We start from the raw sequence: 25,103 nt of genomic DNA on the forward strand, positions 1-25,103 counted from the left end.
TTTCAAATGTTGGTAGAAAGAGCATGCTCGATTGTACTTCAAAACTTGTGAAAGGTAGACACCAAAGTCTGGAGCTGCTGGAATATTGCTCGACATTAAGGGAAAGTTGACTATTGGAAAGCTGAAGTCATCCTTCTTCTCATACAGCCTTGTAAAGAGATATATCTACTTCTTGTCTAAATGTCGTACCCCAATACCTCACGTAGATGCTATCAATGAGGAAGTCCAGCATTTCACACATTGTATTCTCAGTAAACTTCAGATGACATTTGCCATAACATAAAATAACGTATGCAGATGATGCGTAAACGAAAACCACACCGCGTGCATCGTAAGAGGTGTAATAAAAAATAACGCAGTATGTCTTGTTTATATATTCCATTTTACAATGCATTCACAAAGTCTTATAGCGGAATAGAAGAGCAATACAAAGTGTAGGTTACAGAGATAGTTCGGATTGACTCCAGTGGAGGAGCCGGGACTGGTTCTGCCGCTCCGCACCGCATATAAGTGGTGGCACCCTGCAGCATCTGGCTCCTACTCCACAACAGCAGATGTAGTTGGACAACAGGTCATTGTTAACCTGCATCGAGAAATTGAGTGATTGATATTTTTGTAAAAATGATTTATGTTTTTACAAAAAAATAGTATGCCTCAATGCTAATGTAAGTTATTCGTGCACATTGCTTCTCTCTCAAGTGTCCATGGGTGTTCAGGCAATGGAACACGGTCTTCACGTGGGTGCGGCTTCTGTAACAGACTCAACTTGGTTGGTTTACTAGACCACAAGTTTTGATAGTTAAACATCTTTCTCACTTGACATTCATTTGGACAATTCTGTATTTCACTAGCCTAAATGAAAAAGCCAACTTTTAGCAATAACTATACGTAAACGTGTTTCAAAGGCCTTTGAGTTATGATGTTTGGTCGGGAGTGATTTCATTTAGTATTAAAACGGTCCACGATTTTCCAGATAGAGCTATTTCTTGGCTATAATGAACCCGATGTAAAACCTAAGCCAGTGGTGCTGGTTGCTGAGTAGACAAGAGAATTGTAGGCGCCCGTAGAGTTAGTTTCATCATAAGCTCACTCTCCTGAGTAAACTACAAGACATTAACCTATTTCCGAAGTGTTTCTCTTTGCTTGTAAGCAGCAGAATATCTGCACTTGTATACAGCAGAAGTAATTCAAAGTTAACATATTGCTTTCAGTTTTCAACGAATTCAGTAAATTCGCTTTGGTGTCACTGGATTGTCTACACCAGACTCATTTGTTTACAGGCCCCCGTCGCATGGCAAGAGCGTTGCCGGTGCAGCAGTGGGCAACGGACAAGCAGGTTCTTCTTATGCAAATTGTGTGAGTGGCGGGTTCTACCGGTAGGACAGGACATTATTACCTGTTGCCTTCAGTGATATTCGGTGATCCATTCATATACTTTTCATGAGTTTTTTTTGGGGCGGTTGGGTAGCCTAGTGGTCAAAGTGTTCGCTCGTCACGCCGAAGACCCGGGTTCGAATCCCGACATGGGTACAATGTGTGAAGCCCATTTCTGGTGTCCACCGCCGTGATGTTGCTGGAATATTGCTAAAAGCGGCGTAAAACCATACTCACTCACTCACTCACTCATGACTGTTTTTCTTTTTATGCTCAATGGAATCTGTTTCTATAGATATTCGAGACTGACATATTGAATTTACAGAAGCGTATAGCAACATATGACACAAATATATGTAAGCTACACTGACATATTTCTTACCTGTTATAACGAGATTGACCATTTTCACCATCAGCGGATGGGTGTTGACGACACACGTGTATGTGCCTTGGTCTGACTGCCTAACCCACCGTATACGGAGATCCCATAGCCAGGGCTGAGATTGCTGAATACTGAGGCGCGTGTCTTTAACGAGGACTTTACTGTCGAACGTCAACCACGTGGATGACGGGTCCTTCCACACCACCTGAAGCATGGAACAGTTCATTTAGATAACATGGACAGATAAAGTTTACTGTTCTATCGAAGTGTTAAGTGTAAATGAAGGGAGTGAATGCATGTTTAACACCACAATCAATGTTCCATGTATATCACGGTAGTAAATACATGCCCCTAGTAGTCGATGGTAGAAACTGCACGCTAGTAGTCGATGGTAGAAACAACACGCTACTAGACGATGGTAGAAACACCTCGATAGTAGTCGATGGTAGAAACAGCACTTTAGAAGTCGATGGTGGAAACTGCAAGCTAGTAGTCGATGGTAGTAACAGCACGTTAGTAGTCGATGGTAGAAACAGCACGCTGGTAGTCGATGGTAGAAACACCTCGATAGTAGTCGATGGTAGTAACAGCACGTTAGAAGTCGATGGTGGAAACAGCATGCTAGTAGTCGATGGTAGTAACAGCACGATATTAGTTGATGGTAGAAACACGTCGATAGTTGTCGATGTTAGAAATACCTCGATAGTCGTCGATGGTAGAAATACCTCGATAGTCGTCGATGGTAGAAATACCTCGATAGTAGTCGATGGTAGAAATACCTCGATAGTCGTCGATGGTAAAAATACCTCGATAGTAGTCGATGGTGGAAACAGCACGTTAGAAGTCGATGGTCGAAACTGCAAGCTAGTAGTCGATGGTAGTAACAGCACGTTAGTAGTCGATGGTAGTAACACCACGATATTAGTCGTTGTTAGAAACACCTCGTTAGTAGTCGATGGTAGTAACACCTCGATAGCAGTCGATGGTAGAAACACCTCAATAGTAGTCGATAGTAGAAACACCTCGATAGTAATCGATGGTAGAAACACTTCGATAGTAGTCGATGGTAGAAACACCTCGATAGTAGTCGATGGTAGAAACACCTCGATAGTAATCGATGGTAGAAACACTCCGATAGTAGTCGATGGTAGAAACACCTCGATAGTAGTCGATGGTAGAAACACCTCGATAGTAGTCGATGGTAGTAACAGCACGTTTGTAGTCGATGGTAGAAACAGCATGCTAGTAGTCGATGGTAGAAATACCTCGATAGTAGTTGATGGTAGAACAGCACGTTTAAAGTCGGTGGTAGAAACAGCACAATAGTAGTCGATGGTGGAAACACCTCGATAGTAGTCGATGGTAGAAACAGCACGTTAGTAGTTGTTGGTAGAAACTGCACGCTAGTAGTCGATGGTAGAAACACCTCGATAGTAGTCGATGGTAGTAACAGCACGTTTGTAGTCGATGGTAGAAACAGGATGCTAGTAGTCGATGGTAGAAATACCTCGATAGTAGTTGATGGTAGAACAGCACGTTTAAAGTCGGTGGTAGAAACAGCACAATAGTAGTCGATGGTGGAAACACCTCGATAGTAGTCGATGGTAGAAACAGCACGTTAGTAGTTGTTGGTAGAAACTGCACGCTAGTAGTCGATGGTAGAAACACCTCGAGAGTAGTCGATGGTAGTAACAGCACGTTTGTAGTCGATGGTAGAAACAGGATGCTAGTAGTCGATGGTAGAAATACCTCGATAGTCGTCGATGGTAGAAATACCTCGATAGTAGTCGATGGTGGAAACAGCACGTTAGAAGTCGATGGTGGAAACTGCAAGCTAGTAGTCGATGGTAGTAACAGCACGTTAGTAGTCGATGGTAGAAACAGCACGCTGGTAGTCGATGGTAGAAACACCTCGATAGTAGTCGATGGTAGTAACAGCACGTTAGAAGTCGATGGTGGAAACAGCATGCTAGTAGTCGATGGTAGTAACAGCACGATATTAGTTGATGGTAGAAACACGTCGATAGTTGTCGATGGTAGAAATACCTCGATAGTCGTCGATGGTAGAAATACCTCGATAGTAGTCGATGGTAGAAATACCTCGATAGTAGTCGATGGTAGAAATACCTCGATAGTCGTCGATGGTAGAAATACCTCGATAGTAGTCGATGGTGGAAACAGCACGTTAGAAGTCGATGGTGGAAACTGCAAGCTAGTAGTCGATGGTAGTAACAGCACGTTAGTAGTCGATGGTAGTAACACCACGATATTAGTCGTTGTTAGAAACACCTCGTTAGTAGTCGATGGTAGTAACACCTCGATAGCAGTCGATGGTAGAAACACCTCAATAGTAGTCGATGGTAGAAACACCTCGATAGTAATCGATGGTAGAAACACTTCGATAGTAGTCGATGGTAGAAACACCTCGATAGTAGTCGATGGTAGAAACACCTCGATAGTAATCGATGGTAGAAACACTCCGATAGTAGTCGATGGTAGAAACACCTCGATAGTAGTCGATGGTAGAAACACCTCGATAGTAGTCGATGGTAGTAACAGCACGTTTGTAGTCGATGGTAGAAACAGCATGCTAGTAGTCGATGGTAGAAATACCTCGATAGTAGTTGATGGTAGAACAGCACGTTTAAAGTCGGTGGTAGAAACAGCACAATAGTAGTCGATGGTGGAAACACCTCGATAGTAGTCGATGGTAGAAACAGCACGTTAGTAGTTGTTGGTAGAAACTGCACGCTAGTAGTCGATGGTAGAAACACCTCGATAGTAGTCGATGGTAGTAACAGCACGTTTGTAGTGGATGGTAGAAACAGGATGCTAGTAGTCGATGGTAGAAATACCGCGATAGTCGTCGATGGTAGAAATACCTCGATAGTAGTCGATGGTGGAAACAGCACGTTAGAAGTCGATGGTGGAAACTGCAAGCTAGTAGTCGATGGTAGTAACAGCACGTTAGTAGTCGATGGTAGTAACACCACGATATTAGTCGTTGTTAGAAACACCTCGTTAGTAGTCGATGGTAGTAACACTGTTGGATTTCCAATTCAAATATCTTGGTGGATTGTGAAACGAAAGATTATGTTTGTAAGTTATGGTCAAAGAGGTCTTCTTGTAATTTCATCTAAATGTGTTCAAGATACAAACGAAAAAGCGGGGAATATGCTGATAGTGGTCTTCCATAGTTGCCTCCGTTTTGGGGGGAAATATATATAACTGTCTCTCACAGACAGATCTACTATCGCATCAATCGACTGATCAATATGTTTATATATCGGTATATGAAGAGCCATGAGTGGGATGAGTGAGTGAGTTGGGTTTGGGTTTGAACGGTATGTCATATCAAAAATAACTTCAAGAAGATTCATCCTGGGGCAATTACAATACGCATATTTATGACAGTGTCATAGCATTTTGAAATCTGAACCGGAGACTGTGTATAAATGACAATCACATAATCATATATTAATAATACTTTCCAATTCAAATATATTTACCAATTACATATCGGATTCTCTGAATATTGCAAAGAACAATAATGAACGAATCGTTGAAGGGCAAACATATCGGGGTTCACAAACATCATATGTGCCCTAGGGTCACATTACATCACAAGACAACAGTGTATTGTTTCCGTCATCCTGATGGCATTGTTGACCTTATTCGAATGTTATTGTGACGTGAGGTCGGAATGACGTCACACTAGAAAGACATCATAGCCCAAGATTGTTGCCGTCGTTGGATAAATTGTGGTTCCGCTGCTGTTGCGGCTTAAATTGTTGTCCTTATAGGTAAACACTAAAATTCGTCTCTGTATGTAGACATCTTCTTTGGTAATAAATAGGACATTATACTCGTGTTCATTATAATATCCTATATTTATTTCACGATAAAACATTGTTCTATCATGACGTCATTTCTGGAGATGCGAACATGCGCTCGCAACTTGATGATGTTGTATATTGGACGAGGTTATTTTGGAGAAGGGATGTCTAGTGAGTTGTTCCCCATTGATGTAGCTGGGCAACGCAGATAAACATGGTGACTGAACGATATGATCCAAAAGCTTGAGAGAGGAAAAGGTACAGGTGATCGACGTGAGGATTGTGAGAATATGCAGGAAATACACACCAGTGCAGAAAATGGACTTCTATTGGGGGAGTATTTAATAACGGGTAAATATTTTTAAGCTTGTACATTTTTTTTATTACCCTTAAAGAGTCTGTACATATCTCATATAATAAATAAACGACTCGCCATCGTTGTTTCTCGGACAACAATACACTCCCACTCGTCGTTTATTTCTTAAGTAATCGCCAAAGGAAACCATCACGCAGACAAGACAGCATCTTGTTAATCCGTGCTGCCTTGTCCGAAAAAAGGCTACATATAATTCACGTGATTACATACGTGCCCTGGCAACCTGCTAATCAACTGTATGTTGCATGCATACTTTACCCGATGTCGTCCTTTGGAGGTCACAGTACAAGGCAATATGGCTGCCGTGCCCGCTTCGGCCGTCACAGTCACTGGTGCGTCGTCAAGCACAGCCTCCGCAGATCCTGCAAATTAGCAGTCCATTTTTCATTAATGAGACTAAAGGTAAAGCACACGTTTTTATTTCATTTCTTCATCTACCTATGGTTAGAATTAAAATTTGTTCTGGGGGTCATATTGTTTCCCCCACAAATAAGAACAAGCTGAACAAGCGCTGCGCCGAACCACGGTGTTCAGTGTATGTTGGGTTTACTCTTATAAGCAGTGTGTTGAGTTTAATCCTGTTTTAAAACATTATGTTACATAGGGTGTTGGTTTCCATGGATTACAAAACCTTGGTGAGGCACCTCGATCATAGCCATTTACCATTTGATTAAATCCACGTGCACATACATACAGCGCACAGTCCAAGGAACCAACGGATCCTGCTACAATAAACTCTAAACAACGATTTGCGGGATCTTGAAGCCAAACATCAATGAAGATGCGCTGCGCACCGCGTCGGCAAGAAATAGACCCCGTCAGTGTTCCTTCATTAGCTTGCCACACTGGCGCAGCGCGTCGCCAACACATGTCATCCTGTCAGTGTTCCTTCATTAGCATCCCACACTGGCGCGTCGCCAACACATGTCATCCCGTCACTGTACCTTCATTAGCATCCCACACTGACGCGTCGCCAACACATGTCATCCCGTCACTGTACCTTCATTAGCATCCCACATTGGCGCGTCGCCAACACATGTCATCCCGTCACTGTACCTTCATTAGCATCCCACACTGGCGCGTCCCCAACACATGTCATCCCGTCAGTGTTCTTTCATTAGCATCCCACACTGGCGCGTCCCCAACACATGTCATCCCGTCAGTGTTCTTTCATTAGCATCCCACTCTGGCGCGTCGCCAACACATGTCATCACGTCAGTGTTCTTTCATCAGCATCCCACACTGGCGCAGCGCGTCGCCAACACATGTCATCACGTCAGTGTTCTTTCATCAGCATCCCACACTGGCGCAGCGCGTTGCCAACACATGTCATCCTGTCAATGTTCTTTCATTAGCATCCAACACTGGCGCGTCACCAACACATGTCATCCCGTCAGTGTTCTTTCATTAGCATCCCACACTGGCGCGTCCCCAACACATGTCATCCTGTCAGTGTTCTTTCATTAGCATCCCACACTGGCGCGTCGCCAACACATGTCATCCCGTCAGTGTTCTTTCATCAGCATCCCACACTGGCGCAGCGCGTCGCCAACACATGTCATCCCGTCAGTGTCCTTTCATTAGCATCCCACACTGGCGCAGCGCGTCGCCAACACATGTAATCCCGTCAGTGTTCTTTCATCAGCATCCCACACTGGCGCAGCGCGTCGCCAACACATGTCATCCCGTCAGTGTTCTTTCATTAGCATCCCACACTGGCGCAGCGCGTTGCCAACACATGTCATCCTGCCAGTGTTCTTTCATCAGCATCCCGACCCGTGAAGATCCGGGGTAGAATATGTCTTCAGCAACTCATGCTTGCCGTGTTGATACATGTAATCGTATCCCAATTGCGTGGATCGATGCTCATGATGTCAATCACTGGATTGTCTTGTCCGGACTTGATTATTTACAGACCGCCGTCATATAGCTGAAATATTACTGAGAACGGCGTTAAACAACAAACACCACACACCCCATTAGCATCCCACACAAACGCAGCGCGTCCACAGCAATTTGTTTGCATGGCTCAAGAGGCGTGTTTTGCCGCCTTCAGCCCCGACGCGATTGGGAATGTCCCCACAGTGGCGTCATTTCCTTTATTAAAACAAAAAAGAATCCGTTTGGAAACACCAATTGCTTTTGATATCTTTATTAGCAACTAAACAATTCCGAAATGACACACAGACGAAGTGATGTGGATATTAGAAGTGGAGAAACATCCCTGCTTATACAACATTGACTCACCAAACTATACAATGTCACAGATTTGCACACAATGCTTGGAAGGTCATCAGTCGACTTCTTGTTCCAATAACAATAACAGAAAACTGTTCACAGACTCTGTTTCACTGGAACAAACTCTGCACATGTTATTTGTCTGGTTTGTTTTAGGGGTAGTTAGGAAAGACATAACTGGCTAAGATAACTTTCTTCACTCATTCGATATTGACTTTTTCTCTGTGGTAGATTCTCTACCTATCAGCAAGAATAAATTTTCAACAAGCCTCTGGCTACGAAATAATATCACGGACAATATATCCATTAGTCTTCTCCGCTGTGGATACTTAGTTCAGGGTTGTTAATAGCTTCCTATCCGTGATGGACGGGGCCAATGCAGGTGTGTCAAGTTAAATGTGTGATACAAAATACACTCAAATTGATATGCTAATTCCTTGACCTGCGCTCTTATTATCACCGCGGTGGAAATAGTTTTCTGCATTTTCATTTCAGTTTTTGACATTTTCGCTTTTGTTTTGGATCTTTTCGTTTTTGTTTTTGACATTTTCATGTTAGTGTTTGACCTTTCCGTTTTTGTTTTAGACATTTTCATTTTAGTTTTTTGACATTTTCGCTTCACTTTTCAATATCTTCTTTATACATGATTTATCACATATTTGTATGACAAATCGTGTTTATTTGAAAAAGCTTACTATAACAGTAAGAGAAATATCAAAATATTGAAAAACTGACTCCATGTCCCTTATGGGCCACCGTAACCTTCAGACCACTGAGTCTGCGTGCCCCACACAACAGCGTGGGAAATTGACGTGCATCCGTTTGGCGATGCAATGCTTCCGGTAATTTTTGAAGTTAAGCTTCCTCTTATTACTATGATAATATATAGCTGACATAGTGTCATGTTAACATAGTTATCATTGAATGATACGATTTGCAGAATACTAAAACTATGTGTTATTTCATGTTTGTTTGTTTGTTGTTTAACGCCGCACTCAGCAAATATTCCAGCCACATGACAGCGATCTGTAAATAATCGACTATGGACCAGACAATCCAGTGTTTGACATCACGAGCATCGATCTACGTAATTTGAATACGATGACATGCATCAACCACCAGAGCCTAGTATAAATCGCCTCTTACGACAAGCATAGTCGCCTCTGACATGTCTTACGACAAGCATGGGTTGCTGAAGACCGGATGTTCCCGGGTCGTTTCATGTTAGTGACGTCGTTGGCCTACATAGTTAAGAGGACAACTATATCCAATGGCAAAGAGCATGTGTCATTCAAAGATTAACATTCAGATAACGTTATTACTTCTGGCATAACCATGTATGTGATAGTGTATTCTGATCGAGGTGCTTCGGATACAGATCGGTTCCTGGAAATATATGCGTTACGTCACCTTCATTTTGATGACAATTTAGCCGATAATCCTGAAGAAATTTCCCCCTTCTTTAACACCCAATACGTTCGGACAGAGTAAATACCCAGGTAGCATGCCATCATCGGCCCTGCATCGGCCCAACGTCGGCTACACCATCGGCCCAACGTCGGCAAACTGCATCGGGCCGATGAAGTTTTGCTCATCGGATCGGCATCGGCCCAACGCCGGCAAACGTCATCGGCCCTGCATCGGCACTGCACCGGCCCAGCATCGGCCCAGCGTCGGCAAACATCGTCGGGCCGATGAAGTTTTGCTCATCGGATCGACATTGGCCCAACGTCGGCAAACATCATCGGCCCTGCATCGGCAATGCACCGGCCCAGCATTGGCCCAGCGTCGGCAAACAATGTCGGGCCGATGAAGTTTTGCTCATCGGATCGACATCGGCCCAACGTCGTAAATAGTTATCTGGCCAGCCTCCGGCAACTGTTATGGAATCAGCATTGGATGGACATCGGCCGAACGTCGACAATAATTATCAGCGCAGCATCTGCCATTGTCTTAAATAGGCTGATGTCATCAGAAGTCATAACTGACAACATCTCATCTTCATATTTCATATTTTCCAAGTGTAGTGTTAGGGTACATAAAACTAAACATTTCTAAAAGCTGCAGCTAGCCGTGATGTTAAAGTTACAAAGATAAAAGGTAAAACTAAAAAATACTGCATTTTTAAAATGATAATATTTTTTTATCATAGTTAATACTTTGAAAACCAAATGTTAGTAATATAAATACTTCTAGCTGTACAAAACAATCGAAATGCTTACACTAGTTACAGTACTATTTTTTATGTACCCTAATACATGTGTAGTTAATACTTATAAATAAACACAAAGAGCAAAATAGAATAATAAACTTTATTATTAATTAATTATTATTTACAAGAAAACAGTGTTACTACCTGCAACAAGGCGGATGTGAAACATATATTCTCAAAACCTGTTTTAAAACACAGTCTAAACATATACCCCTCATATTGGCCTGCAAAATTTCATTTATGTGGCTTCAAATTCAGAGACAAACTCCCCCCCCCCCATATTTCATCAAGTTAAAATAGCATGAAGAAAAGGCCATAACTCCATACAAAATAAGTTCTTATAACCATCTTCTGGAGTTTGTACCTTAGATAAGCACGGAAAGTTTCATTTATTAACTTCAGTAGTGTCCAAGAGAACCTGGCAGTATATGTACCAAGTTCAAAAACAAGGGTCATAACCCTGTGAAAAATATGTTGTCAACACCATCTTTTTGGATTTCTTTGTTCCGTTGCAATTCAGCACTTTTGTTTGCAGATTCTCTATCTACACCTCTGTTTTTCAGTACGCGTATTCCTTATGCCATTTCTAAGCCTTGCTCCTGGAACTCGAAGCCATTCTTTTACACAGGTCACCATGTACTTGTCAGTGGCTTGTAAGAGCCCAGCTGCAGGCTTCCTCCTCAGCTTCTGTTTACAAATGATAGCAAAAAATGTCAGTGTGCATATTATAAGTCATTGCATGCACTCTCACAATTACAAGTAATGGACTTCACAAGTGTGTTAACATAATGGAATAATAGAATAAGTAATACCCTGTTCACATGCACCACCTTACATATGTGTGTATATTTTATTTTAACTCTTGACACCTGTTAATAAATACAGGGTTCACTCAAGGAATTTTCTGCCATGGGCCCTTTATGTGACAATTTCATATATTCCCTAGGTACACCCGCACTTGTCCATACAGCACAATGTTAAAATGCCCCATTGTATTTGAAAATGTGGGCCTTTTTCCAAATTTAGGGGCTAAAAGCAGAAGGCCCCACCCTAGAATTATCGGAATCCCAGTAAGTAAATTGATGAGTTAATAATATGTGTAAATAAGTAAATTGAATTATGTGTAATTATATACGCAAATAACATATCAACTCCTAATATTGTATGGTAGGTCCCCAATCTGTTTCTTATGTCAATTAAAAAAGATTTTATAACTGACATATCACCCTATTAATTTAGCCCAATAAAAATCCCCAATAACCACATAACCCCGCTCCTCCAATCTTGCTGGAAAACAGTTTTAGGTGTGCAATCTCTCTTGTATGTCCATCAAAAGTAAGTCAGCATGAAATTTCATTTGGAAGATTACCATAGTAAGTGTCAGGGTCCCTTAATAGGGCAAACATGATATTAAATATATGCTTATAAATATTTCAAGCAGAAACATGTATCAGTTGGTTTGGTTTGTTGTTTAACGCCTCACTCAGCAATATTCCAGCTATATGACGGCGGTCTGTAAATAATCGAGTCTGGACAAGACAATCCAGTGATTAACATCATGAGCATCAATCCATGCAATTGGGATTGATGACATGCATCAACAAAGTCAGAGAGCCTCACCTCCCGATCCCATTAGTCGCCTCATACGACAAGCATAGTTGCCTTTTACGGCAAACATGGGTTGCTGAAGATATCTTCTACCCCGGATCTTCTATATGAATCAAAATTGGAGTAAATTTCCCATACTTGATACATCTAAAGAAATTTAATTCACTCACCAGTTCTCTCTCAGTTGCTCGATTTTGGAAAAGCTGCTAAGAGTTCATTCAGCTCATCCATGTTTGCCAATCTGATTTTCTTAAATAGAAATATAAGGATATTATATGTCAAGTTTGTGTAGCAGCAGTGAGCACTTAGCTATTATGGTGATGATGTCAAGAGGTTGAGGGGAATATTGCTCAAAACATAAAAGTAACATTTAAATAAAGCTTTGGCCATACACAGATATCAGGTCCTTTCCTTAAGTCATACATCTTATCTCATATATTTGCACTTGTACATACAGTCCTTATCTGGAGCCATGTAGCAGAAATAATTTCCCAGGGAAAGTATTTTCATGTTAATAGCCATAGCCACATCCATTGAAAAGCAGTGAGAAAATCCCCATATTGACATAATATTGACTTGTACATACAGTCCTTATCTGGAGCCATGTAGCAGAAATAATTTCCCAGGGAAAGTAGTTTCACGTTAATAGCCATAGCCACATCCATTGAAAAGCAGTGAGAAAATCCCCATATTGACATAATATTGAACAGATCCTGTGAAGTCTGGTTACCACAAAACAGATTTCATTTATTATATGATGCCAAAATATATGTAGATTACATCATGGTAAACCAAAACTGCAAATAAACGTTTTTCATTAAAAGATCAGATACAAAGGTATGTACATATTACAAACACTTGTATGCAAAAAATAGCAGGAAAGTATTGGGGACAAGTAATTTTATGCAGTTTCATTGCTTGTAAACATAGGCAAAGGGATAATGATAAACTGAAATAATATATCTTTAGTTAGAATAAATCAAATTTGAAACAAGGCTGTGGGTGTTTTTCTACAATGGATAATGTCCTGAAAAATCTGTACTGAAGTATCTTCCTCAAAGTTTTACCATTAATTTGAAATTTGATCAAATAAATGACATTCTAAATTGTTTTGGATTATATATTTAGCATCATACCTTTGAAATAGTACATTTAAAAAAAATTAATTCAGTATTTCATCAAAAATGTACATCATAAATTACTTAACTAGATAAGACTACCATACCCCCCCCCCCCCCCCCCCCCCCAAACACACACAACCTAAAAATCCATTCTGAAATAGCCATATCTCAAAACCTCAATCGATCGATACAGATACCATACATAGGTATAAGATTTCTGATCGATTATAGGCCTAAGTCTATGTAAGGTATCCAGCAGATCTTGATAAAATTGCCCACACCTGTAATGCGCAGTGATCCGTTTACTAAAAGAGCTGTCCTTTCATTTCGCCCATTATCCAGAAAAAGTTCCAAATTCGCAAGTAACTATGACATTAAAAAAACATACATTTTTTTTTTTTATTTCAACTTTTTGGTGATCGAAAACCAAACTCGGCAGTGAAGCTCCGTTCATCGATCAGTAGGAAACATTAGCTGGATCGCATGACATGCACACGCAATGCTGAAAGTTTCCGAAAGCCTCGTTATGAATTTCATGTTCACTGCTTTTTGCGCTGACAGCAATCACAAAATTGACTTGTAAATTCGAGTTTGTAATCAATTTCCTAACCTCATCCATCCCCACACTTAACAAATACGCATGTGACAATGACAAATAAAGCAATGTTCATTCAAAAATACTAATGTAAGTAAATGTTTGGCTATTCATTTGCTTGCCGCTGTAATACTCTCACCCCGAGATTGCGACTCGTTGGTTGAACATCGCTGAATCTACATGGAAATAAAACATATCTTGTCATGTTTTGTATTTGCCCTTGTCCCCGCGTTTTGCTAGAAATATGTATATGGTGGTATTTAAAAAAAATATAAATAGAGAATCTGGTGAGGATGCAGTGTCACGACATATTCCACGGATTTTGACACTGACGTAGAATTGACAGGAGTGTGTTTCTCAAAACCTCCAAAACACATAGGCCTAGATTTCTCTACTCACGTTGACACTTATGAATTTACACTGTTTCTCGTTTCAATTGTAGGGTTTGAAAATGAAATAAACACCTCGTAAATACAGTAATGAAGTAAACACTTACCGCAAAATAGATTTTCCCTCAGCCCTCCACACATCATCCTTTCGTCGTCTGCTTGAAATGACGCGCGTGAGTAACAGCGCCCTCTATAACAAGAGTAGCTTCCCTTGGAAACATGTTGTGAAAACGTTGGACCAACGTAACATAACCGCTCGCGATATTCCAAACTTTTGCCAATATCATGTAATTTGCTGAATGAATTGTAAGATGTGACGAATCCCGTCTGTATCTTCTCTGTCTGTTGTATATGTGCAGCCAAAATGGTCAGTGAATGTGCTTGATCTATTTAATTTAAAAATTAAAAATAAAGTTAATATTTTGAGTTCGAATAGAATTATTGTATTATTCGTAAATATACTTGATCTATTATTTGTCACATTGTAATCGACAAATGTGTTTTTTTCTTTTATGTTATCATAACAAGATCAAATCATATATCAGGTTCAATGTCAGTGCCAGTCACCAGCATTGGCCTGACAGCGGACCGCTGCAGTTTGCCGATGCCGATATTGCCGGCGGTTGCCGATGCAAAGCCAACGTCGGCCCGATGTAGGTGTGCTAGCTGGGTATAACGAATACCGAGGCTTGCAAATATGATCACGAAAATCTAGAAGTGCGTTTTTGCAATATGTTAATATTACATTTCTGGGTTGTACCAACAACCGGAACTACTTTTTGAATTCACAAAAAATCACGAGACGCCATTCAATTTTACAACTACAAGGCCGAACTAAAGGAATCTCATGAAAGCGAGAGACATGTCCACGCCCTTTATTAAACCAAACAAGATCCCACGCATCAAATTCGCTTTGCATTCTATGCATAGGTTACACCACGTGGACCCAGTGTCTAATCGTTGAAATGGTTAATTAAACCACGAGGCGCGCAACGATTGTTAGTGGTCTAACATACTTAAACCATGGCCAACATTTATAGCACCTAAAATGCTTAAAAAACATTGTTTTGTTCAAGGTTGTTTGAAAGATACTCAGGAACTCTATGCTCAACTGTGAGAACACTGTGTGAGTCGGCCCTGCGTGAAGCACGTGAAATATGTTGATACTTCAAACACGTCAAAAGTTGAAACGTATGAATTTAATATCATACAACGGTCCACCTTTAGAATTCACAAAATTATCGTAGGGCTAAGACTATCGCAACTCACATAACAGACTCACGACTGTCGTTGCCCTACAATACGATCGCCTTGTGGAACGGGCCTTGCACCTCAAAGTTAACAATAACGTCACAATACCCGATGACGTAATTTGTGGAATTTTGTTGCAAGATCCATCGGCGAAACAATGCCATGTGACGTCACCCTAGCAACAAGGTTGCTGGGGTCATCGAGCGTGCATAAGCTCCTCTCGGTGATCTATCAACTCACCACGCGATGTCGTTGAATAAGCCAAGGGATGTTGAGAGCTTTCAATATTTGTTCGTGAAACGTGCTCCGAGAGTACAAAAGCACGTGTTTTGGTAATACAGCTGTATGTTTACTAGACGGGTGATTTCTTCACGGGAAAGTAATAAAAAAAGGGTTAAGAAACAATGGCTAATAAAGAAATTAACACTCTAGCATGTGTGCCATACTGACCTTACGAAACTCGTTTAAGAATCATATGTTTTACCCCCGATTTCGCTCAGGAAATACAAGTATTCTGACACTCGTTCAGTATGACATACAGGCTCGTATAATAATTTCTTTACATTGAACTTCTTCATGACGCGAAGTTAACTCCATCTTGCCTTGCCACTTGCCTATTTGTCAAAGTAGAAACGAAGCACTGAAATAGGCTAGTGGACAGCTTAAGAATTACCTCTTGAAGATGAGTTGACACACACAATGTATATACATAGAGCTTCTTTTTGACGTCAAGTTACTACATAGCATTAAATCTATATACACAAGATATAGTCAGCGTAGGTGTACACCATGTAGTGACACTGTGCAGAATAGGTCCATTTGGGCACGCCAGAAACCTATGATTTGGGGTTCTCCCCCATAATCTTTCTAGGTTTGTCAGCACCATACCGTGCCAGTGGGTTTCACAAAAGTGGTAAATCATGGGCGGATACAGCTTTTTTTAAAAAGGGGGGTGCACAATTAAGATCTATTTATTGTCTTTGATGGTAAATTATACAGAAATGAAGATGATTTTTTTCAAAATAAAGAGGGGGGTACGCCCATTTTATCAACAGCTATGTAGGGATGTCAATCAGTCTTGTTACAGGCCGGCGGATGTGCTACCTCGGTACGGCCGTGCACTGTATCAGTCCGCTCGAAATCATCTTCCATACCAGTAACACATGTTCATGTTAACGCCCTACAACGATAAGGGGCAATGGGGTATCCTAGTGGTTAAAGTGTTCGCTCATTACGCCGAAGACCAGGGTTCTATTCCCCACATGTGTACAATGTGTGAAGCTCATTTCTGGTATACCCCGCCGTGATATTGCATGAATATTGCTAAAAGCTGCGTAAACCCATACTCACTCGTTCACCTATAACGATAGGCAAATGGTACCGAAGGTCTATTTTCAAGGGAGGGAGTCATCTTGTAGTGGCAGATTGCAAGAATCCTTTCAACGCTTAATTAATCTTAGTTAACAAAGCGTAAATCTTAGTTAATCGTGAAATGTTCTTTTTAAACAACAAACAGCACGTACCATATCCATAGTTCACAATGACCAAGAACAGCACCGCACAGAGGAGAGTCGCCATACTTTCACCGGCCAGTCCTCCACAAGCAATGGAGGGGCGGGCAAGCAGAGGCACGGTCACCTCTAGCTGATGATACCAGTATCCGGTGAGGGATGAGAACACCGGCGACAATTAAGGTGTAAATTACCGGTCTCAGGGGAACCTGACATTTCCAAAGGTCGTTGCTTTAAAACGTACACGAATATTGAAGAGCGCAGGTCAAGGAATTAGCATATCAAATTGAGTGTAGTTTGTATCACACATTTAACTTGACACACCTGCATTGGCCCCGTCCATCACGAGTGAATGAGTGAGTGAGTGAGTGCACGACTACATGTGATGGCCAAGTCACCCAGGCATGAAAATACTGGAAACAGACACTTCCCCGGAATATCAAAAGGAAGCGAGAAACACCCGATTTTAGGTCCTGTATTTGCCTACCCATCGAATCCATAACTGACTTCAAGATTTTGACAATGGCGCATGCTACGAGACGACACAAATATATTTTCAAAACACAAACCGGATCACACTGTTCTAATGAATTCTATCATAATATTATGTGGATTAATCATTGAGAATTCTCGATTAGAATGGTCCTGAGCAACCCATGCAGGTCGTAAGTGGCGACCAGATGGATCGGGTGGTCAGGCTTGGTGTCTTAGTCAATGGCATGTCAATGTGTCCCAACGTCATCGTACCCCAGCGTAATTGTCAATTGTGGGTCAGTGTATCCCAATGTCATGGTTTATTGGTTTCATTGTACCCCAACTGCCTTCGTGGTCTAGCGGATATAACAACTGTCCGGAGAGCCGAAGGTTCGGTCCCCGGCTGCCATGCCAAAAGACGGAAAAAGATGGTACTTGTTGTTACCCTGCCCTGCGCTCGGCGTTAAGAGGCTAAGACAATGACTGGTCGATTCAGAGTCTGTATACTGAGTATGAGTAGGGTATTCATGTTAAACTGAGGCATGGTATCTCAGTCGGCTAGCACTCCAAAATTGCATTAGTCTAGACTAGTACATGCAGGCACACACACCTGCAAGGTATGCAACATCCACGTTGCTATATAAGTGCAACAATCTTGTTAACCCCCATTTCACCGCACCACCACCATTTCTTGCATAAACATAAGATGAAAAATGTCCTACCATGTTTTGTACATTTTAAGAACGATTTAAAAATAAGATACTATATTGAAAAGACTATTCTTTGAGTGAAAATAGTCTTAATTAGTTTTATACCAAATGGGCAATGTATCATGTTTTATTCGAAGAACACATACGAATTACCACTTAGAGAAGCTGATATAAAATCTTACATTATAATGTTATGAATTAGCCCTAATATGTGTGTGAATAGTGAGTGAATGCTATCTGTGTGTTGTTATTGTCAAGTTCTACATGTGTTTGTTGGTTTTCTCATGTTTAGCACTGTAGTTCCCTGGCAACAGAGATATATATGTAACAGGGGTACAGGAATAAAAAAAGTGTCATGTATTGTTGCTGGGATTGTCTGATGCAGACTCAATTATTTATAGACTGAAGTGTCACATAGCTGAAACATTGCCGAGTTAAACACAATTACGCAGGTGACTTCACCATGGAACTAACTGCCTCAGTACCTGAAAGGACACTGTTGGCATCCTTCAAACCTCCACTGAAGGCTCCCCTCTTGGGCTTGCACTATCACGTCCAATTGTGTTGCTCTCATAAACCTTGTATATCATATATTTGCAACAGCACTTAACTGTCGATAAAAAACATTGACTGAAAATAATAACAAAATATGTGAGGATTTTAGGCCGCGAATTGCAGCAATGGATAACTTGTTCACACTAACTGCTCATGTACTTAAATATGCAAGTAAATGTAGAAGAGGTATACTCCATGCTGCCCTTATGGATTTTAAAAATGCATATTAATCTGCAGAAAGAAAACCATGTATGTTCTCCAGATGTGGACTACCTGTCAACCTGTCAAAATGTTGAATAGGATTCAATCTATGCCTTCTTCTATTTCAGTATGTATACATGGAACAGTGGACTTACCACATATTTCAATAGCCCTCTTAGACTAAAATACTGTTGTCTATTAAGCCCAATTTTATTTTCACTTTTTAATGAAAGTTTTGATACATGTGAAGAGAGGCATGCAATTTTCGCCCTATTTACATGAATTGATTTTATTGATGTTATAGAAGTAATTTTCGACTATTGATGACTCCAGCTTGAAATTCAACAAGAGCAGTGTCACATTTGGCCTTTAATAGGGAAGTCACTATTGAATGTTTCCAAATTGGATTGGACATACTGAAAATTCCCAATTTTCAAAATATTTGATTTAAAAATTAAACCTATACTTCTTTATGGATGCGTATATATTATATTAATTACAGATAGTCGAATATTCCAAAATCTGAATGATTATGTACATATTGTGACCTGTACAATATTGACCTTTATCATTTCATCTATGTATGTACATCCTTATTACTGTTTTACATATCAAATATATATGTAAATTACTATACATTCGACCTCAGGTCCAACAATTTTCTTGCTTTGTGGCTACCACAATTTATCAAGATCAAAATTTTGTCAATTTATATTTCAAATAATTCCTTCAAGAACACAAATGTACTTAAATGAGTGAGCGAGTGAATTGTGTTTAATGGTATTCAAAAGTATTTCCCGTTATATCACAACGTACACTTGGGGCCAAATTAATTTGTTCAAACAAACCGCCAAACTCCCTTGTCCCCCCACCCCCTGAATATCAAATGGTTAGTCCTGAATCATAAAGCAGTATACCTGGCTATCGTGTGACGTGGTGCAATGAGAATCAACTTGTTGAATCTGGTGCATTACATAAATGGAATTATAAGTCGTGATGCTAAAAACACATTGCCTTTCAGAATGTTTATTCTCAGTTCCTATGTACATTCATACTTCAAAAACGATGAAATCATGTTAAGTTCACACATCTAACAGTTGCAACAGGATAATCGTCTAACGTCACTAGCTTTGTGCTATTCCTGCCTCCTTGGCTAACATGGCCATCTCCACTGAAACACAACAGTTACAGAATCAGTACCATCACTTATCCCATACAGAAAGAAATATTCAGCATGTATTCAGTTAACTACATACATGAAAATACACAATGTTTTACAAAATATAGGTGGAATATAGTTTACTTGCCTCATCAGAGTATCAGTAGGTATATAGTTTTATAGACTCATCAGAGTTAAGGTCAACAGTAATATTCAAGTTAATAAAAAAATAAATGATTTGAAATAAAAAGAATTTGCTTATAAAGCATTGTCCTGCATCAGTGCATTATGAGGACATGTTACAAACCTTTTTCAGCCTGGATTTTCTCCGCCTTGAGTTTGGCTTCCCGGATAACTCTGAGCTTGTCCTCTTGTTCCTGGATCACGACCTCCTTGGCACTCAGCCGATCTGAACACAAAACACAATCATATGTCATATATATACTGGATCACTACGTCCTTGGCACTCAGCCGACCTGAACACAAAACACAATCATATGTCATATATATACTGGATCACGACCTCCTTGGCACTCAGCCGATCTGAACACAAAACACAATCATATGTCATATATATACTGGATCACTACGTCCTTGGCACTCAGCCGACCTGAACACAAAACACAATCATATGTCATATATATACTGGATCACTACGTCCTTGGCACTCAGCCGATCTGAACACAAAACACAATCATATGTCATATATATACTGGATCACTAGGTCCTTGGCACTCAGCCGATCTGAACACAAAACACAATCATATGTCATATATATACTGGATCACTACGTCCTTGGCACTCAGCCGACCTGAACACAAAACACAATCATATGTCATACATATACTGGATCACTACGTCCTTGGCACTCAGCCGACCTGAACACAAAACACAATCATATGTCATATATATACTGGATCACTACGTCCTTGGCACTCAGCCGATCTGAACACAAAACACAATCATATGTCATATATATACTGGATCACTACGTCCTTGGCACTCAGCCGATCTGAACACAAAACACAATCATATGTCATATATATACTGGATCACTACGTCCTTGGCACTCAGCCGATCTGAACACAAAACACAATCATATGTCATATATATACTGGATCACTACGTCCTTGGCACTCAGCCGATCTGAACACAAAACACAATCATATGTCATATATATACTGGATCACTACGTCCTTGGCACTCAGCCGATCTGAACACAAAACACTTATATATATATACACATATATACTATATCACAACCACCTTGGCAGTCAGACAATCTGAACACAAAATACTTACTCATATATATATATATATATATACACATATATACTCACTGACAAGAGAAACGTGAATACCATACATGTTGGTTAATAGATGAAGAATTACTCATATTCAAGAGATATGAGATAATTTGATGCACAAATGAACATACTGTTTTGTTGAGTGAACCGACACTCATGAACGCATCACATGTAACGCCACGTGACTCGAGATGCACCATTTGTCTCGTGCAAGACTTCACATGCCGCATATCATAATAAGAATATAGACACTTTGGCTGATTGTAAGTTAAGTCATTAAGAAGTCATTAAGTGGTACACATTCGAAACATCTCTTCTTTACATACATACTTCTCTCTATATTTCAATGGTTCACATTTCTTTTGACAATAAGATTATATACTGGATCACCGTTTCCTTGACAGTCAGCCAATCTGAACACAAAATACTCATCTATCATATATATACTCGATCACACACAAAACAGTTATTCGTACAATCACATATATGCAGTCGAGTCTCATTAATCCGACAATCGGCTTCATCCGACACTAACGATGTGGATCAATTAAATCAGTGCTATTTAGACCAATTAATCCAACAGTCTCCCTCTCCGACCCCAACACAACTAATTTGAAACGATATGCTGAAATTACTCCTTAACAGTCTTGTTAATCCGACAGTGATCAGCGTACTCTGTAGTCATCAGACCGTAAGTTCACAGCCCCATGTTTTGATGTGAGACGCATCGGCTCGTGGCTGCTAGAAGCTTACTTAACAGTAAACAATTAATGCTTTAAAATAAACAAAACATGATAAATCATGTCTAGATTACCTCAGTCTCATTAAAATAGGATCTAAGTTCTTACTATTACCGTTGAAAACGCCCTATGTTAAGTGTTTTGAAGTTGCACGATTAGAAAACGTATTCCGCTAACAACAGAACATGACAGTATGAATATTTCCTTTTTAATTACTTCATTACAAAGCATATGTTTCCTGTAGTCTGACACTGTTACAGACATTTGGGGATTTTAAGCACACAAAGAAAAACGTTAATATGTGCAATTTTCCAATTGTCAATTGTTAACTTCAGCCTGCACTAGGTGCAGTGGAGAAAAAGACTGAAATCCCATCCTGTAGTTAGCTCTGTTAATGATATCCCATGTGGTAACGTGTGAAATCTACTGAAAATGATACTAATAGCGATGTTCGGGCTAGTAGGCTCAGATGTATTTTGCACCGACTGATATACTGAATCAAATGACGAATAATCTCTTCAGTACTTACTGAGTCTTGAGCTGCCATATATGACACCTGTTATCAATGCAGCATATCTGCCAAACTGAAAATGTAAAGGGCAAAAAATATCATTTCATAAATATCTGATTGACTTGTAACAATGGAATGCTTGATGCAAAACTATATTTTACACTGGAATACAGTATGATAGCATGCTAATACATGGTTCCCACTTTTTTTCTTCCCAAAAATTACCTGACATTTCCCTGATATTTCCAGAGAACTTAGAACTTTTCCAGACTGCATTACACGGCCTCCATTATAACAACTGGGAGTGGTGTTTTAACTTTATTATATAAACAGCTTTAAAATAGACCAATGGAAACGTCTTTTTTAGATATTTCTGTACAAAAGTGTGTTATGTTTGGTTTAAGGAAAGCTAAGTCACCAAGTAATTATCCTCCCCTTAAGGCCATCCATCTGCCACCATTTAAAGAATTTAAACTACAAATTAACTCCATCAATCATTGCCTAATCAAAACAAGTATTACAATTTTTGAAAATGGACTTCAGGACTAGGATCTCACAACTTTAGAAACATGAACATGAACTAATTAGTAACATTATAATAAAGTAAATACCATCACTACTTTCAGTGCAACATTCATGCACAGCATTTCACAAACTAACCATTCAAATATACATCTGCACTTTCAAAGGTCACCAGGGAATAGATAATTATAACCACAACTGAAGTCACCATAAGTTTTTCCAATGATTTATCTAACACTGATACACTTTTCATTAACAAAGAGCTTTATAGAATCCTAATTGCATTTATTTTGTTTGTTCTTGAACAGTAGAACTTTATGAGATTTGAAATTTTACATTCAAACTGATTTCTGAAATTTCAAATGGTAAACTAATACCAAGGCAATGTAATATTTTACTCAAAATATTTTAAATTTAGAATTTAGTTAGCTCTGGAGGTAAGGGGCGCAAATCCCTATCAGCCACATTGACCTGGACCTTGATATAGTAAAATTTGACAAATACCCCTTTTTCAAACGAATAAACTCCATTGCTTAAATTTGAGTTGCTGCCACAACCATTAAATAATAGAGAGTATGAGTTCCAAGAGCAAAAAATCCCTGATAAATCCCTGATTTTGAAGTTTTTAGTGAATTCCCTGATATTTCCCTGACTGGAAATGTTTCCAACACATTTCCAGGTTTTCCAGTGGCAGTGGTAACCATGTAATATTCATGATATTCACATAAGTGTGCAGATTTACATATTTCCCTCTTTCATAGGTGCAAGAACATTCCACTAATGCTACTGCTAGTGTTATGATATGACTCAGAAAGGTTACAATGCAGGGATATCATTGTCAATTTTTTTGTTCATAACCAACATGCAAACTGTTATTAAAACGGTTATTAATTATCATATAGTTTCACATATAGTCTAATGCTGTATCTTGAAATTGTAAAGTTTAGTTTGATTCTGAGATTCATCATTTCATAGTGGCCGTAGACTGACTTCAAATATGTTAAGGACTTGAAACATGACAGTTTGTATGGCGCAGTGAACACAAAATCCTACCAGTGGACTATCCTAGTTTGGTGTGTGTAGTTGTTGTTTACCGCCACACTTAGCAATATTCCAGCTACATTACAGCGGTCTGTTCCAAATCAAATTTTGCGCAGTAAAATATACAGGTGACCTAGCTCTACATTGAGAACCCAGAATAGTCATCTCCTAATTATAGGCTTAATGCCACATTTACAATCTTAGGCACCGGAATGCTGTTTTCCAAGGGCAAGAACTACATTGAGCATGCCTTTTATTGTGTAATTTACCAGTTATGTGTTTCTGCATTTCAAAATAACAAGACATGACGTTGCGTCAGCGAGTCAGTTACACAGATGACAGGCGTTAGTGACTAAAGAGATACACACTTGCAGGTCTTAGTTTGATAAAGAACTTCATTCTGACATGCATGTATCCCTGAATATACACAAAAACCTCGCAAGGATTCTTGAGCCGTATCATTGACTAAGGTTATCATGACCGTGTAAAACCAAATACAAATTCAACGTCAAATTCAGACATATTACTTAAGTGTTTATCAATGAAAGATGTAAAAATATAATGCAATAACAACACTAACTCGAATTAATGGAGAGATACTTTTCGGAGCTCCTAAGGTCGCCATGTTGAGAGAAGCAAGGACGGTTGATACGAAAAGTTGTCGCGGACACTTGATCTGGAATCCGCTGTGTAGCAGTCGCATGCAGCGTGGTATCGCACTGTAGTGTCAGAGGCTGAGGAGATCATAACAGCTTTTTAAATGGATCGGGTGTCTACAGTGTTCGATGTGTCTGTTGGTGTATTATCGAGCTTAGACGGCATAGATCACACCTTGTACAGCCAGCCGGGGATATGGTAAGTCTTGAATCGAAACCCGCAATGATATATCATATATGGCTTTTTTCTGTTTCATCTGCTTCCTAAGACTGATTTTTATGATGGTATGCATGGCTTCATGTGGTTAAGAAGACTGACTGATATAGAAGATTT

At 39.8% G+C, this 25,103-nt stretch overlaps 2 protein-coding genes across 2 annotated transcripts; both read right to left on the minus strand.

The window, feature by feature from the left end:
• Positions 1 to 365: 365 nt before the first annotated feature.
• LOC139452786 (cell adhesion molecule 3-like) lies at positions 366 to 17,008 on the minus strand. Its single transcript, XM_071234401.1, has 4 exons — positions 16,906 to 17,008; positions 6,227 to 6,330; positions 1,757 to 1,961; positions 366 to 583 (listed from the first exon to the last, which is right to left on the minus strand). Exons 1-4 carry the CDS (start codon positions 16,958 to 16,960, stop codon positions 579 to 581), a joined length of 369 nt encoding a protein of 122 aa, XP_071090502.1. The 5' UTR covers positions 16,961 to 17,008; the 3' UTR covers positions 366 to 578.
• Positions 17,009 to 19,843: 2,835 nt separating this feature from the next.
• Positions 19,844 to 24,816, minus strand: LOC139452907 (ATP synthase subunit e, mitochondrial-like). The gene is made up of 4 exons (XM_071234538.1): positions 24,694 to 24,816; positions 22,569 to 22,623; positions 20,300 to 20,401; positions 19,844 to 20,004 (listed from the first exon to the last, which is right to left on the minus strand). The coding sequence occupies exons 1-4, from the start codon at positions 24,814 to 24,816 to the stop codon at positions 19,958 to 19,960; spliced, it is 327 nt and encodes a 108-aa protein (XP_071090639.1). The 3' UTR covers positions 19,844 to 19,957.
• Positions 24,817 to 25,103: the final 287 nt, after the last annotated feature.

This window comes from Haliotis cracherodii, unplaced genomic scaffold (assembly GCF_022045235.1).
Source record: "Haliotis cracherodii isolate W230 unplaced genomic scaffold, xgHalCrac1.p SCAF_9, whole genome shotgun sequence".
NCBI lineage: Eukaryota > Metazoa > Mollusca > Gastropoda > Lepetellida > Haliotidae > Haliotis > Haliotis cracherodii.

Bases quoted from the DNA above. Each gene is read 5' to 3' on its own strand.
- LOC139452907 (XM_071234538.1), bottom strand. From the start codon at position 24,816: ATGCGACTGCTACACAGCGGATTCCAGATCAAGTGTCCGCGACAACTT. The intron at 22,624-24,693 runs GTTAGTGTTGTT...TTACATTTTCAG, and splicing joins GTATCTCTCCATTAATTCGA to TTTGGCAGATATGCTGCATT. The intron at 20,402-22,568 runs GTAAGTACTGAA...TTTTGTGTTCAG, and splicing joins ATATGGCAGCTCAAGACTCA to ATCGGCTGAGTGCCAAGGAG.
- LOC139452786 (XM_071234401.1), bottom strand. From the start codon at position 16,960: ATGGCGACTCTCCTCTGTGCGGTGCTGTTCTTGGTCATTGTGAACTAT. The intron at 6,331-16,905 runs GTACGTGCTGTT...GCTAATTTGCAG, and splicing joins CATTGTGAACTATGGATATG to GATCTGCGGAGGCTGTGCTT. The intron at 1,962-6,226 runs GTAAAGTATGCA...TCCATGCTTCAG, and splicing joins CCTCCAAAGGACGACATCGG to GTGGTGTGGAAGGACCCGTC.